At 49.6% G+C, this 16,089-nt stretch overlaps 1 protein-coding gene across 1 annotated transcript; it reads right to left on the reverse strand.

Annotated features, from left to right (window-relative positions):
• Window positions 1-845: 845 nt before the first annotated feature.
• Window positions 846-14,754, reverse strand: MED9 (mediator complex subunit 9). The gene is made up of 2 exons (XM_032431901.1): window positions 14,454-14,754; window positions 846-2,815 (listed from the first exon to the last, which is right to left on the reverse strand). The coding sequence occupies exons 1-2, from the start codon at window positions 14,678-14,680 to the stop codon at window positions 2,599-2,601; spliced, it is 444 nt and encodes a 147-aa protein (XP_032287792.1). The 5' UTR covers window positions 14,681-14,754; the 3' UTR covers window positions 846-2,598.
• Between the last annotated feature and the right edge of the window lie 1,335 nt (window positions 14,755-16,089).

The raw sequence follows: 16,089 nt of genomic DNA on the forward strand, positions 1-16,089 counted from the left end.
CTCCCCAGACTGGCAGATGACCCTGGCATTCTGAAAATAGCTTCAGCCCCCACCTGGGAGAAAAGGCTCCAAAAAAGCTGCAGATTTTTGGACCACAGCCCTTCTTCTATCTGGGGATGGCTCCTCAGAAAGCCAGGACTAGAAAGGGGTCCCGGTCTTTCCTGGAGCTGCATCTTTCCAGCCACAAAGGGCTTCCAGGCTGTGCCCAGACTCACTCCAGGCGGAGGGCAGCGAAAGGGCCCCAACCCTGCGACTCACAGTCCGCTTGAGGTGTCACTAGGACCCTGCTCTCACAAGGGAAATGGAGCCTTGACAGACCAATCTGGTGTCAGTTCAAAATCACCTGGCCTCCTGTGCCCTCCAGCCTCGGGAAGCACTTGCTGCCCTGGGGGTAGGTCTGGCACCTTCTATGCCTCAGTTTCTCCTTCTCTTCGGCAGTTGAGGGCACCCTATCCTGACTCGGGACCCAGTTCTCTCTGCCACTTGTAACTGCAAGCTCGGGCAAGTGACACCTGCCAAGCCTCCAATTCTCCACCCACAGAAGAGAGAGCACCCTCTACGTGGGGGTGCTGTGAGGAGTGAAAAGTACTTAGCGCAAGTGCCCGCCACCCAGGAATCCAACTAACTGGTGGCTTCGAGAGGGTGCTCAGCCCCGGGAGGGGCATCCAGTGTTGTCTCAGGGAGGGATTTCCACCCTGCTCTGTGAGGGCTGCTCCCTAGGGACTGAACTCACCTCTGGGCCCATGGGGCCAGTCGCAGGTGGGCAGGATGACCCACCAGGCCAACTGGGTCCTTGGGGACGGATGTCGCTCCTTAGGGCAGTTATTCTGTTTTTTTACGCTGGCTTTGGTGTGTGTGTGTGCACGCGCGCGCGCGTGTGTGTGTACGCACGTGCGCTGAGGGGGAGGAGGTGCACGGTGGAGGCTCTCACAATTTGTTCTGTCTCCTCTAAGCAAAATGAGCATCTTCCTCTCAACTATGCAAGGGAGACCTCCTATGATGAATTTCTCAGCACAAAACCCAAGATGTCCTGAGAGCAGAGTACAAGTTCTTTTAATTATACTCAAAAAATGTCACAAGTCCAAACCCTGGAATACAGGGAGGGTTCTGTCTCCCTCTGCCCCGGGAAGAGGTCCTGTGCGTTTCAGCCTTGCAGAAGGGCCCCGCTGGTCTTGGATCTCTATGTGCTTCGTGTTTCGCGAAGTTTGGTCAGAGCCTTAAAACCGGCCCCCACACGACTCTGAAATGTCAAGGACATAACTGATTCAGTTTATTAACAGTCCCAGGGTGGCCTGGCCTACCAGGCGGCTGCCCACTTCAGCTCAGAGCCCGCTCTTCTGTCCAAAGCCACTGGAACCGGATACCCCCCTTCACACGTCCCCAGCTCCTCCTCTGCGCCAGCCCTCTTCTGACTGCAGGTCAGCACACATGGAACCCCTGTGAAAAACACCTTCGGCCAGTCTTGCTGCCTACGAGGTCAATCGGCGGGCATCTGTTAAGCCGCTGACTTGGTCAGCACAGGTTATGTGCCCATTTCTAGATCTAAACAACACGTGGTTACTTGTCAGCTCCTCGTGAAGAGGCGAGGGAAAGAGCTCACCTCCGTCTGCCGTGCAGCGAGTGTTCGCGGCTGGCTCTTTAGTGAGAAGGCCAGGGAGAAAGCTCATTTTTTAAAGCAGGACAACACGTGAAGACAATGTTGCCCTCCAGCCCCGAGCCCCGTGGGAAGGGTGCAGGGTGCGAGGGCTCTGGTCATCTTCCAGCACCAGACGGCTGGCCGAGCGGACGGGAGGAGGCAGGAGGCAAAGGGAGCGAGAAGAAGTAACAAGCACACGTAGGAGGCAGAGAACATGGAGACAGGGGCCGCCTGTGGGGTTCTGGGTTGACACCCCCAAAGCCACGGTTACATTCACTGGCTCAAACATAAAAACGAAACAAAGTATTGCGGGGGGCGGGGGGCGGGCAGGGAGGAAGCCACCCTGCAGCCTTTCAAAACCATATTCGGCTTTCAAAACAATATGGGTCCTCCCGGTTCTTTTCCCATTTGAAATCCACGCCGCAGGAGTGCAGCCCCGGCTGGTCAGTGAATTCTATGCAAATGTTTCATGACGCTGCTGTCAACAGAAGAGCGTGTACCTGGTAGCACTGAGCATGCCCGGGGGGGGGGGGGGCGGCCGGAGAGGCGGAGGGCAGGAAAGCCAAGAGGAGCCGCCCCCTCTCCTCCGGGGCTCTGCCCAAGGAGCCTGAATACACAGCAGATGGCCCCCTCCCCAGAAGCAGGGGCAGCCTCGCCTGCCCCCTCCCCAGCCTCCAGGAACATTCTTCCTCCCACCGGCAGGCACCGCGGTTACTATGCACCTAGACGTATGGTTACATCCTCTACAAGGAGGCCCCAACCAAGCCAAGCCTCCGCGCTGGCTCCCCACACAGTCAATGCCAAGTTCGGCCACTGAAGCAGCTTCAGCAGCCCCCCCCGCCGCCCCCCTCAGTTACAGAGTTCGCAGCTGGAGGCCGGGGGGGGGGGGGGGGGCGGGGGGAGTCAGGGAAGCCGCATGCGCTCCCCGTTCGGTCTCGGGCATCCCTGGAAGCCGGCCTCCACTACTCCTTGGGGATCTCAAACATGCAGAGGCTCTTGTACTTTTGCAGAAGCTCGTTCTTGGTCCTGACTTGCTCCCGGAGGCTGTGCAGCTGTCGCTCCTGCTGCTCGGGGCTCAGGTGGGTGCCCGGCATGGTGCTGACGACCTTCCGCAGCTCCTGGAACTTGGTTTTGAGGGCGTTGAGGTCCTGGTGGATGTCTGGGCTGTCCTTGTCCATACTGCAGGGGCAGAGGGCGCTCGTTAGCGGTCACGGCTTCCCTCGTCTGTACCCCCACAGAACTTGCTCTCTTCCGACCTTACCTTTCAGCATGTCCCCTTACGCGGCCGGGCACCCCCAGGGCACCCCCGCCCAGCACTGCCACTGCACCCCCCCTTGGCCTGCCCGCGCCATTTGAGCCGAAACCCCACTCGCTCAGAGGCCAGGGACTGCGTCTGCCTTGCTCGGAGCCGTAGCCCCGGGCCCTGGGCGCTGTGGGGACTCAAGTCGCCTTTGCTGCCGGAACAAATGCTTGGGGAAGAAGTTCGTAAATGTTTGCTGAATGAACGAACACACCATTACCACCGTGAGGTGACGAATGGCCGGCGAAACTGGCCCAAATCCTACATTTCTTCTAATTGGAGACATTTCCAGGCCCATCAGGAAACTTCATTGGCTAGCAAGAGCTAAGTTTAGCTGATGTTTTGATGCTTGAGCTTGTTAATGCAAGCACTAATTTCCACAGACCTAATCATAAATTTTAAATTAGTTACAAGCTACTGGAAATTTTTCAGCAGGTACGAAGTCTCCCCTACCAGTCCTGTAAATTCCTTGCCTTCGGGTCAGGCTCCTTTTAAAGGCAGGATCATTCACTTCATCCCATTGCTGGCTATGATTAGCTGCCCAGAGATCCATGCTCCCCTGGCACGGCTCAGTTAGAAACAAGAACAAAACCTTCACCTAAGATCAAAGAAACAGCTTGCCAGTTGCTCCTATACATTTTTTAAAAGTTAGCAAGTGGATGAGCTTTTGAAAACAAACAGTTGGGACTAAACCTAAAAGCCAATTCAGTAGGCTGTTCTAAAAGTCACCCATTGAGGTGTAGGGCGGGGAGAACTGTCAATGATCATTTATTTTTTTTATTTTTTATTTATTTATTTTTTTAAAATGTTTTATTTATTTATTCATGAGAGTCAGAGAGAGAGAGAGAGAGGCAGAGGCAGAGGGAGAAGCAGGCTCCCCGCCTAGCAGGGAGCCCGATGCGGGACTCGATCCCAGGACCCTGGGATCATGACCTGAGCCGAAGGCAGACGCTTAACCATCTGAGCCACCCAGGCGCCCGATCATTTATTTTTTTTAAATAAACGTCCATTCCTGACGGGAAATTTCAACCCAGATGGTGCTAATTCATGTTTATTGTTCATCATTTCTCTGCTTACGCAGACAGAATATCCATCTTCCCTGGCAATCCATTGGTTATGCTCACACCTGGCAAATGAGATGCGCCCTGTTCCCTATTTATCAATAGCGCTAACTCAGAGGCAAGATCTGGAGAATCACTCATTCTAGGGAATGTTAACCAGCCAAACATTTCTTGTTGTTATTTGATGCCCTCACTTTAAATATACAATCAATGGTATACCTTATCCCGGTTTCTAGAGAGGAGTAATTGGTATTTATGAGAACTGTAAATTCTTTAGAAGGAAGCAAATAGGGGCCATCTTTTATTTTAATGATTTTAGATCTCAGCTCAAATCTACAACTCTGGATAGAAACCATCTGGATTTCTGAAATCATTATACTTGGATGGCATATGTGTTAACACATTGTACGAATAGAAGTCCCTGGGGAGTTCTGAAATTAAAATATAGTTTTAAGAACATTGATTCACATCACCAATCTGAAAGGACACAGTAAAAGCAAATGAAAATACATGAGATAAGAATTTGCAAGGCAGGTATGATCATCCAGTTCTGGAAGCAAACATGACCTGGCCCCAAAGAAGATTGAATTCTGAAGGAAAAAGTGGGCCATGCTTAGGATGCTCACTTCTAAAAGCCCCCAAATCTCAAGGGTTGTCCATTCTTCCCTGGTGAACTTTCGGTAAAGGGGCCACATAAAAGCTTGCCCGGAGGGAAGCTACGGGGAAAGGGGGCCACGTCCCCCACAGCAAAGGCCGCCTTGGCAAGCCGCTCAGCCTGCCCTAGTTGGTGAAGGTAAATAACTGGAACTCCCGGAGCGAGGAAAACACTGTATTCAGGAACTGGCTTGAACCAGGCGGGAACCTGCTAGGCTGGGATGACTGTGAAATTCTCAAGCCAAAAGAAACGAGCCAGGCCCAAATACTGAGTGAATAAAAGCAGAAAGCTCCAAACGGGCCTGGCTTTGTGTTCAATGTTAGTCATCAGCCAACTTTAGAAGAAAAAAAAAAAAAGAGACTAGGCCAAGGTCGAGAGGCACGAAAATCGTACAAACAAGGGCCAGGTTAGGGCACTTTGGTCCTGCTTATAGTAGTTTCTAAAAGATGGACAAAAATATTACTGCTCTGGCTTGACTGACAGGCCACTTCTTCTCCATCTTCTGTGCACATCCTGGCTGATACTCAGCATTCCGTGGACACAGACATTTGGTGTTACTGTTACCGGACCCGGGGCAAACATCACAGGCTTATTAGGCGGGCAGGTTTAAGAGTGATGCCTCGTTCAGGTGCTAAATAAGGCACAGCTTCAGTTTTTACTACAGGTGCCTTGGGACTTGAAGATGCCAACTGGCCTCAACTGGGCAAGTGTGTCCACTGGTAACTTAGAAGCAAAAGGAACCCACCAGATTCCTGAAGCCAACTTCCCCCCAAACCTGAGACCACGCAGTAGCGGGACTGTTTCCCATTTCTTCCTCCTCAGAATTTCCGTGACCCTCAGTCCCACGCCCCCACTGTCCTAGCTGACCCACGCTGGGACCAGTCCTTCCCCCACTCTCCTCCTTCCATGCTAACTTCAGTGGCCGGCATCTTTCTAAATTAGTGGTGGGGGTGAGGTGGGGGGTTGTTGCTTTTCCTGTCACCATAATAGGTGCTTGAGGGAAAGACATTTAAAAATAACAGACAACAAGGCTTAGAAAAGGAAGGTCCCTCTAATCCACGTCCCAGAGACACCTCTGTTAACATGCGGTATATATTGCTTCAGACCGCTTTGAAATACACGGTTACAAACACACAGGTACTTTTTTGTTATTTGCTTTGACAAAAATGTGACCATTCTTGCTTTTTTCACTTACGTTGCACCTTGGATGTCTTTCCATGTGAACACACATACAGTGATACAGCTAAATTATTTGGCTTTTGATGGGTATTTGGAGATTTGCAACCTGCCACTTGTAACTGAAATGGCAATGAACATTTGTACCTATATCCGTAAGTACTCGTGCAAGTATTTTGCTAAGATGATTTCTCAGAAGTGAGTATCTAGGTTGAAGGTTATGTACATTCAAATTTTTGACGGCCTGCCAAAATGCCCTCCAAAAGCCTGTGCTGGGGCCGCGGACGCGCTTGTCCCTCACGCCCTCGACAGCTCGGGCCACTCCAGCATCTGGTAGAGAGCTAGCAGCCTTGTGCATTTCTCCGCTCCAGTTCCGCCAGCATCTGAGACGCCCTCCGGAGAGGGGCCTTGAGCCTCGGACCCTTGCTTTTATCTGCTCACAGGGTTACAAGTGAAAGACATTCTTTTAGGGAGGGGCAACTAAAGGTTCTTCTGCTAAAAGAAGTTTGAAAAAAATACTGCTCTACAGGACAGCTCGGAACGTGTTCATCCACTTCCACCTCTTCAGAGGTCAACAACCCCCCAGCCTGCCCTCCTTCCTGACTTTCAGGACCCAAGTGCCAACCGTTCCCACGTATCTCCTCCCTGGAGCCTGGGGAGACCTGCCGACGTCCACAGTGGACTGCCTGCCTCCGCAGCATGCCGGAGTTCGGACGGAGGGCGCTCCCATCCTCATGACTGAGCTGAGCTGGAACCCTGCGCCCCCACAGATGCGTCCGTGTGTCCCGTTCCCTCGTGCCTGATGAGCACCCAGCCGCTGGTCCTGCCTCCTCCTCCCACCGGCCCCGATTTCCAGAGCCTTCCAGAGCCTGGTCCTCTCCTCCTCCTGACACCCTCTGCCCCGCCTACCTTTACAAAACCCAAGTCTGAGCTCCCAAACTCCCAGACAACACCTGCCAGGCCAATTCGCACTTGAAGGGGGCCCCTCAGGCCCAGCCACCAGCAGCCTGTGACCCTTCTAGGGTCCACTTCCCACTCTTGCCCAGACTCCACGTAAATGCTGCACTGTGGCACTTCTCATGCTGCACTAAGTAACCGCTGAGCCGTGTGCCTGCTTTCGGGGAGCCTGTGTCCTAGCAGGTGCTCGATAAGTTCTGCCGACTGAGCAGAGATGAAGTGGCAGAGGAGGGAACAGGCTTGTAAGCTGGCCCAGAAATAATGCTTCCAACCAGTCTATAAATATTCCCTATCTGGGTGCTCATCCTTTTCACTGGGATGCGGATGAAGGAGAAGCCAAGGGCAGAGAGGACTACAGTCAAACGAGGGCAGACAAGCCCCACGGAGCCAGGCGGGTTCTTTCACAGACTTCTCCTCTGATGTGGGGGCCGCTGCCTGCTCCACCCGAGGGCAGGCCTCAGCTGCCATGGAGGGCTGGTCAGATTAAAACAGATGTGGTGTAGGAAGAAGCAGGTCAGTAACACCCTGTTCCCACGCAAGTGGTCTTGCCTGGGCTCTCAGGTCTTGCTGACCTGCCTGGACAACCAAGGGACTTGCTGTCAGTGTTCCGGCCCCGGCTCGAGAGGTAAAGGACGCCACCGTGTCCTCATCATTTGAACAACCTCTGCAGTGTCACAGACGGCTCCCCTTTACCTACCCAGCAACCGAGAACCTTCGAAGGAACTAAAGAAATGAACCAAAAACAAAAACACATTTAAGTACCCATGATGACAGAATCCTTTTACTGAGGGAGCCACAAGCAGCAGGGAAAGCAGTGACAACGGCAGCTCAGAACTCCTAGGCTGGGCCACCTAGTTCCACACTCAGATTAGATTTGGCAACTCTGAGGGGGACAAAAACAACTGAGCTCTCTCTGGTCCAACAGGCCTCATTTCTTCCCTCCTTTGTTCTGCGCGTCCTTCTCTAATGTGATTTCTATTCATAACAGGAGAGGCCTCGAAGAGTTGGGAACTCTTAACATTTCTTACACGCATAAAAATGACATTTTTCTTTCCCCTTTTCCTCATTCTTTACATTAACACAAATATGTCATTTGGATCATTCCTTCAACTAAGGGCCAGACAGGAGGAGGGAAGTGCGGTGGAGCTTCTCTCCAGCGCCAGGCAAGTTGCACCCCAGCCAGGATGACAAGAACCAGGAGCTCTCCTGGTGCGGGAGGTGGCCTTTGAGCAGGTCCACAAGTGTATGTGGCATTTCCTTGGGCCAAGACAGGGCGGGAGGATGCATGCGCCCTGGAGGACTCCTTGCACCCAAAGAGCACTGGCATCCAAATGACTCGCTCCGGGCTTTCTGTGGTGTGGTCCAGGCAGGCCTTTGAAGGTGGTCTGCACAGATCCCAGAATGGAGGGCTACCAGCGGGGAAGGACGGAATGGGAAGAATAGGGAGCCCTAGAGATTTTTGAGCAGAGAAAAATGCAACTGCTAACATGCACAGGACGAATTAGAGAGACGAGAGGATAAAGGCAAAGAAACTATTTAAGAAGTGACTATAAGATTCCAAAAGGAGGTTAGAAGGCCCGGACCATGAGTGTTACCAACAGGCTTGGAAGTAAACGGGCAGATTAAGCCTAAATGTTCCACTAACCCAATCTCAGCATCTCTGCACCTCCTAGCATCTCAGCCAGGTTACAGAAAACAGGCTGGGAGAGGTCAAGGTGCTACGGATAAATGTTGCCAAGAAAGAAGGAAGAGGGAAGACCAGCCTGGACAGATCATGAACTGTGCCAGGAAGATTGCACAGTTTGGTGCTGGAGAAGAACAGAATGTCCAGAAGTAGATGAGAAAACATATGGGAACTCCATGTATATGGTGAAGGCGGTGGCTCCAGGAGAGAAAACAATGAATGAAGTAAGAGCGGGATGATACGGCTCATGGAGGAAAAGTGGAGGTGCCCCCTTCCTCCTTCCATCAAAATACATTCCAGAAGCATCACAGAATTGAAAGTGAAAGGGGCACCTGGGTGGCTTAGTCAGTTAAGCATCGGACTCCTGATTTCGGCCCAGGTCATCATTTCAGGGTCCTGGGATCGAGCCCTGAGTCAGACTCCACACTCAGCGTGGAGCCTGCTTGGGATTCTCTCTCTCCCTCTGTCCCTCCCCCTTCACGTGCTCTCTCTCAAATAAATAGATAAATCTTTAAAAAAAAAAAAAAAAAGAAAGTGAAAAATCAAACTATAAAAGTCCTAGGAAAAAGAGGTTGATATTTGTCATTTTATTAGGGTGGGAAGGCCTTGCTAACTAGGACCAAAATCCAGAAGCCATTAAGGAAAAGCAAAACAAATCTGCCTGCATAAAATGATATGCTTCCGAAAGACAAAAACAAACAAAAGAACCCAGGAACAACGTCAACAGAAAAGCCACAACTTGGGGGAAATATTTATAATACACTAACCCGGCAAAGGCACACTTTCCTTACTGTACAAGGAGTTCATTAAAAGAGGGATGACCTTATAGAAAATGGGCAGTTTACAGGAGAAAAATACAAATGACATAAGAAGATGCATATGAAAAGATGCTTTACCTGATAAAACGAGACACAGATCAATACAACCCATCATTTCTGACCTATCAGATTAGCCTCAGTTACAAAGTTGAAAGGTGGATGGCAGGGGTATGGGCAAACAGACGCAAACACACTGCTGCTAGACACACACTAGCGCATTCTTACTGATTTGCTAACAGTGATCGAAATTTTAAATTCACATGTCTCTTTGCCAGAAATTTACTCAGAGTTTACAAGATGCCATTTACAAACAGGGTCACTGCAGCACTGACTGCAGTGGCAAAATACCAGGAACACTGCAAGTGCCCTTGAGCAGGGAAGTGTTGAAAGATATGATGGTATCATCATGAGATGGAGTATGACGCAGTCTGGGGACAAGGGAGGGAGCTGAGAGGAGTGGAGGGAGAGGCTCACTTGCCATTGGGTATCTTTGGGGGCTCTTTGAATACATCTACAACTGAAATTTTTCATTTTATTTATATATTTTTTTACAACTGCAATTATTATTATTATTTTTAAAGATTTTATGTATTTATTTGACAGAGAGAGACACAGTGAGAGAGGGAACACAAGCAGGGGGAGTGGGAGAGGGAGAAGCAGGCTCCCCGCTGAGCAGGGAGCCCGATGCGGGGCTCGATCCCAGGACCCTGGGGTCATGACCTGAGCCGAAGGCAGACGCTTAACCGACTGAGCCACCCAGGTGCCCCAACAATTTTTAAAAAATATTTTCTGGATGGCAGATTTCTGGGTCATTTTGGGTTAATCAAAGCAGTCCAGGCCACAGGACTGTGTTCTGGAGAAAGCTAAAATGATACAGCACTCTACATTTAGCAACAGCTATGAAAACGAAAAATGCCTGTACCCTCCACTCCAGCAATTCCACTGCTGAGAAGTTACCTCATCATAAACGTACTCAAATACAAGGATGCTTACCCCAGCACTGCTGGCAATAGCAAAAATTAGAACACGTAAACGTCCACAAACAGAAGACTGGTTACGTAACTCATGGTGCAGCCACCTTACTGAGGAAGACCTTCGTGTGTGAGAATGGGAAGGGGTCCAAAACAGACTCATAAGTGAAAAAAAAAAAACAAAAAAAAACAAAGTACAGTATGATCTCAAATTCTATAAATTTTTAAAAAGACATGCTTACATAGCTCCTGGAAGGATACTTAAAATCGTAATAGCAGTTAGGATTGGTGAGGGAACTTCTGAATTTTACAGGATTCTGAATTTACGACTGTTACCTTTTTTTTTTTTTTAATAAAAATTTTCTACAAACCTAATGATGCAGTAGTCTGAATTCTTTATGAGAACAAGAAAGGCTAACCTCACTTCAGCTTCTTTCTTATTCATCCCCTGGGCAAGGAGTAAACAGGTAATAAAAGGGCGCCTGGGGAAGCTACAGGAGAGGAAGAGATCAAGGGCCTGCATGAGCCAGCAGGTCCTGGACCTCATTCCCTCGGGCCAGGCCAGCCTGCCAGGACAGCGTCCTCACTGGTTTCCCCACCTGTGGGCAGAGATGCTACCACCATCTCGAGCACGAATCTGACTGAGGCCCAGTGGCTGGAAGGTCTCACTAGCTCCCCACTCCTCAGAAGCCAAAATCTCCCTCCCTGTGGGGGATGTGCCGTCCTCTGCATGCTGGCTCTCTCGCCAGTTCTCCCTTACTACCTTGCATTTATGCCCCAGCCCCACCAGCCTGCGAGCTGGCTGCAAGAGTTTGATGCTGTTTCTTGCATCATGTCCTTGCCCATGCTCTTCCTACACCACTCCTCCTACCTGCCATTTGGCATCAACCCTTAACAAGCCTTCTGACTCCTCCAGGCTTCCCCGGGGCCCCCTCCCTCGTCGCCATTCCTACCACAGTCTGTCTGTCTCCTTCCCTCGGTAGCCTATAAACCCAAATACATACCTACACATATTTGAAAATCACATCCTAGCTTTTTTTCATGGTGATCGCATCTTTCCTTCTCTTGGTGACGGATTCCTCCGAGTGGAGTTCTGCTCTTCTGTTTTGTTCTATCTTTTGCTAGGGTTTTTCTTCACATGCTTAGTGACCCTGGCTGCCCAGTCATATAGTTAAGAGTAAAATACTATTTGGATTATGTGCATAATTCACTGCTTTCACCATACTAAATGAAAGAAGAAAAAGATGTGATCCTATGATAAAGAAAATGTTCATTATTTTGACTTGGATCAGATGTGGAGGAGGAAGCTGAATGCCAATAGAAAACGTAAATACTTTATATTCTGTTAGTAAAAAGCAAGGTATAAATAAAGGATGGAGAATATTAAAAAAAAAGAACTGTAAAACACTAAAAGGGCTTAGTGGAACTTTTTTTTTGTTGAAGATTTTATTATTTGAGAGAGAGAGAAAGGAGGAGGAGTGGCAGAGGGAGAGGGGGAGAGAATCCCAAGCAGACCCTGCTCTCAGTGCGGAGCCCAACCTCATGACCCTGAGATCATGACCTGAGCTGAAACCTAGAGTCGCATGCTTAACTGACTGAGCCACCCGGGTGCCCCAACCCCCTTTAACGGAAACCCTTACCGATGCTTCTTTCTTTCTTAGGATGAACTAAGTTCTCTCTTGGGGAGCCCCCAATGTCTTCTCTTTTGAGCTCATCACACACCCCAGAGAAGGTATCTCTGTCTCTTTGGCTGCCAGTCTAGAAGCCAGGTTGGGGAAGAAGGCTAGGGTTGGGTCTCAGCATTCGGTTTGTGAAGTTTCTCTTAATCCCTCTTTTCAGTATGGCTCCCTTTCTCCAACTCCTGCCATGTGCCTGGTGTTCTCCAGTCCAGAAACTCTCTGGCTTATCTTTAAAAATAAATCTTGAGAGAATAATCCTTTAATTGTCTGCCAAGATGGAAGGATAGTCACCCATCTGCTTGGAGTGGGGAAGAGGACTATGGGATCTGATTCTTACACAGACTTTAAGTGATCCTCTTATTCTAGTCCCACTTCACCTCTATTTCCAGAAGTCCCTGGCACTGTCAATTCCTGAGATTTAGGGGGAAGCCATGGTCAAAGGCAGCTGCTTCTGGATGCTTCTTCGGGCTGAGAGATGGATTCGCCTTTGGCCATCTGCTTTGTGACAATTATCTCCTCTCCTGTTCTTTCCGGTTTTATGCTTTAAAAAAACACTCTTCACTGTCCTTTCAGAGGGTACAGAAATAAACACATGTGATCAACCCACCATCTTTCACAGAAGGCTGCTCTTGAGCGTACCTTACAGCAACCTTATGATTTAAGTACTGTTATTCCATTTCACAATTGAAAAGACTCAGAGAAGCTGGGTTGTTTGACAGAGATCACTTAGCCCATACACTATAAAGCTGTAATCTGAACCCACTCTTTGAGGTCCACGGGGCTATTATTCACGTATTAGAGATAAGAAATTAAGGCCTAGAAAGGTTACATAATTTACTAAGATTACAAGGCAAGCAAATATCAGTACGTGGATTTGAATCCAGGACTACCTGACTTCAAAGCCCATGTTCTTTCTAGTGCACCTTACTGCTCCATGTTTAAGGCCAGCCCAACCCAGCTGCTCTACTGGGGTGCAAGAATATACTCTCAGGGGTCCAGGAACTGTCTCTGAGACTGTGTACATTTTATGTTTTCATTTTTCTATATTTTTCTTAAAACCCGTATATTTGGGTTAATTTGGATAACCCATTTATAATCCAGCACTGCCCTGGGATTTTGGGGTCTGCATTTGCGTTTGTTTGCTATCTCACTGCTGCCTAGAAGTGTTACTTGATGATCACAGGCTAATGAGAACAGAACAGAGTCTGCCTTACCCTATGAACAGTACGTTCACACCAAGTGAAGCCAAATGAACGCAGGGTCTAATGTGAGAACAAAGGCTTCGCAGTTGTTTAAAAAGTGGTGGAAGCATGAGGTCATCCCACAGCAAGTGAATCTAGTCTGGCTAAACTCAAAAGAAGCTGGGCCATTAACAAAGACCTTCATGTTGTGGGTAGCAAGTTCATTTCATCAAAACACCCAAGAGCACATCTGAATGCTCAGTTGAATGTTACTGTGAGTTTAATTTACTTTGTTTTGGTTTTTAATGGTTGAATAAGTTGTGAGCCTAGTTAACCCCTGTAAATGTGGATATAAATAACATAACAGCACAAATAATTGAGGCAAACATGGGGATCAAGGAGACTTTTGATTGTACTATTTTTTTTTTTCTTTTACAGGGTCAGTTTGAAAACTCAGGCTAGTCAGAAGATTGGCCAAAAGAATGACAAATCCAGCCGCCTGGGTGGCTCAGTGTGTTGAGTGCATGGGACTGTTGATTTCGGCTCAGGTCGTGATCTCAGGGTCACGGGATCCAGCCCCGCCACAGGCTCTGTGCTCAGCAAGGAGTCTGCTTGAGATTCTCTCTCCCTCTGCCCCTCCCTCCTGCCCCCATGCACCACGCTCTCTCTCAAATGAATAAACAAATCTTTTTAAAAAGAATGACAAATCACCCTCTTTGGTACTGCCCAAGAACATGCTAGTATAGGGCAACTTGTATCTTTGTTTCTTTTAATGTTTCCTATCATCAATCCTCCAATCTCTTTGAATTATGGGTAATTCCCAAACCTGTCTTTTTTTCCCTTCAAACCGGTGAGCGATGTGGGGTTGAGAAGTTGGCCCTTTTTACTGTGTACATCGCACAGCACTTAGCAGTGTGCCACACAGGGAAGATGATCCATATCTGTGGGATATGTTGAAAAGACAGAATCCAAGTGTGACTCCTCTATGACCGGTGAGAAAACTGAGGCTCAGAGACGCTTGACTTGCTCCAGATCACTAAGATGCAAACTTGAGTAGCCTGACTGCAGAGCCTGTGCGGTCGGTCTCTACTCTGCCTTCATTTTTAAGAATACGGCCTGGCCATCATGAGGTCTGGCAATTCTCTCAGGGCTCAAACGTTTGCTGAACTCACGGTGCGACTAGGTGTGGTCTTGGGAAAGGCCTCCTCCCCCTGGGTCTGTTTCCCCATCGGGAAAATGGGGGTGTACCCGACAGCACTTAGGCCTTTGCAGCTCTGAAACACGAGACGAGAAGCGGGAGGGCGTGTCGTGGCTGGTCCTCTCCTGGGCTCTTACCATTTGATGATGTTGTGAACCAAAGGTAAAAAGGAGTAATTTTCCTCCTCCTTCACGCCGGCGGGGGACTGAGGCCTCGGCGCCGGCGACTGCTGCGGCTGAGGCGCGGCGACCGGAGGCGGCGGCTGCGAAGGCGGCAGCGGCTTCGTCTCAGGCAGCGGCGGCTCGGCCGGCGGCGGTAACGCATCCTCGGCCTGTCGCCCGGCGGCCACCCCGGCGGAGGCCATGGCGCTCGGGAACGTGCCGGTCAGTCAGCGGGACCCCAGCGCTCAGCTTCTCAAAAGCGTCGCGGACCCCAGACGTCACCACCGTGCGCCGGCGGCGGGCGAGCCCTGGAGAAAGGTTGTGCGCGTGCGTACTAGGATATGGGGCGGGGCCATGACACAGGGGCGTGGCTGCTGTTACTAGGCGACGGGCCATTGACGGATTTGGTCGTAAATCGAGGCAGCTACATTATTAAATAGTCAGAAATAGATGCATTGCAGAAACAACATTTTATTCTCATTCACACGACGAAGAGGGTCCAAAAGTAACTAATACAGGAAGGCTGAGATACATAAGGTTCCGCATGGCCCCGCCCTCGGAGAAGGCTCCCCAAAGCACCACCTTGAACCACATAGAGAGTAAACAACTTACCCAGTACCTGTTATGTGTAAAGCACTGGGCTCCACGGCCATTAAGAATCCAGAGATGGAGGACCTACAGCTCCTCCACCATGCAGCTGCCTCCAGGAGGATAGGGTGCAAACCCTGAGCCAGTCTTAGTGTGAGACCCTGTTAGACCAGCGAGTGCAGAGACAAAGAAATTGAGTCTCTAAAAAGCCCCGCATGTAGATGGGAGGGACTAATAATTCGACATTTAATACGCATCTTCTGGATGACAGATGCAGTGTTAAATGTGGGGGTAGGGGGTGGGAAGGCTGTCCTGACTTCAATACTAGGCAGAAGGGGATTGACTAGTGCGAGGAACAAATATATCCTACAGAAAAGTCAACAGTCAGGTACTCTCCATACCTGCCGGCCAGTTCCTTGAGCACCTTGCTCTCAGTTTCCTTAACTGTAAAATCTTTAGTCCAAGGTCATGGCAGAGCCTAAACTGCTTTCTAACTTAAGATATATGATTGACCTCCAAAGGTCTGGTTTGCCCCTAGGATCCTAGGCCAAAAACCTGGTGGTTTTGTAATTATATTTCTCAAAACAAGTGTGATATGGGAGCTGTATAATAAAATTCTGGGCAATGCGACACCCATCCTAAGCTTAGTTAGTGAGTGGGAGAGGACATGAGCTAGGAATGTCCCAACCTTCCAAAGTCTACCATCAAGGGTCTTAAAGAGAGGTAAGGAGGCCCGTATTCAGGTAGCAAGATGAGCCGGAGCACTTAAGAGCAAGGTGGCTGATCGCAAGGAAAGCATTGATGCTACTATTTTCAGATGCATCAGGAGAGGGTTATGGAGGCAGACCCTAGGGAAGCCAGACTGTAGAAGGAGGTAGGAAGTTGGAGACTATGCTGGTAGAGGCTCTTATTGATGGGCCTTAACACAGCTTTCTTCAGCAGGAACTGCCCAGAGCACCCCCGGGGGTGGGGGAGTGCAAGGGGAGGGAGAGGCTGCAGGGTTTTCTTCTTGTTACCCATGGAC

This window comes from Phoca vitulina, unplaced genomic scaffold (assembly GCF_004348235.1).
Source record: "Phoca vitulina isolate PV1807 unplaced genomic scaffold, GSC_HSeal_1.0 scaffold47, whole genome shotgun sequence".
Lineage (NCBI taxonomy): Eukaryota > Metazoa > Chordata > Mammalia > Carnivora > Phocidae > Phoca > Phoca vitulina.

What these genes read in the sequence shown, in the direction of transcription:
- MED9 (XM_032431901.1), bottom strand. Translation starts at nt 14,680, where the DNA reads ATGGCCTCCGCCGGGGTGGCCGCCGGGCGACAGGCCGAGGATGCGTTA. An exon ending in GTTCACAACATCATCAAATG is followed by an intron (nt 2,816 to 14,453) that starts GTAAGAGCCCAG and finishes CTGCCCCTGCAG; the next exon opens with TATGGACAAGGACAGCCCAG.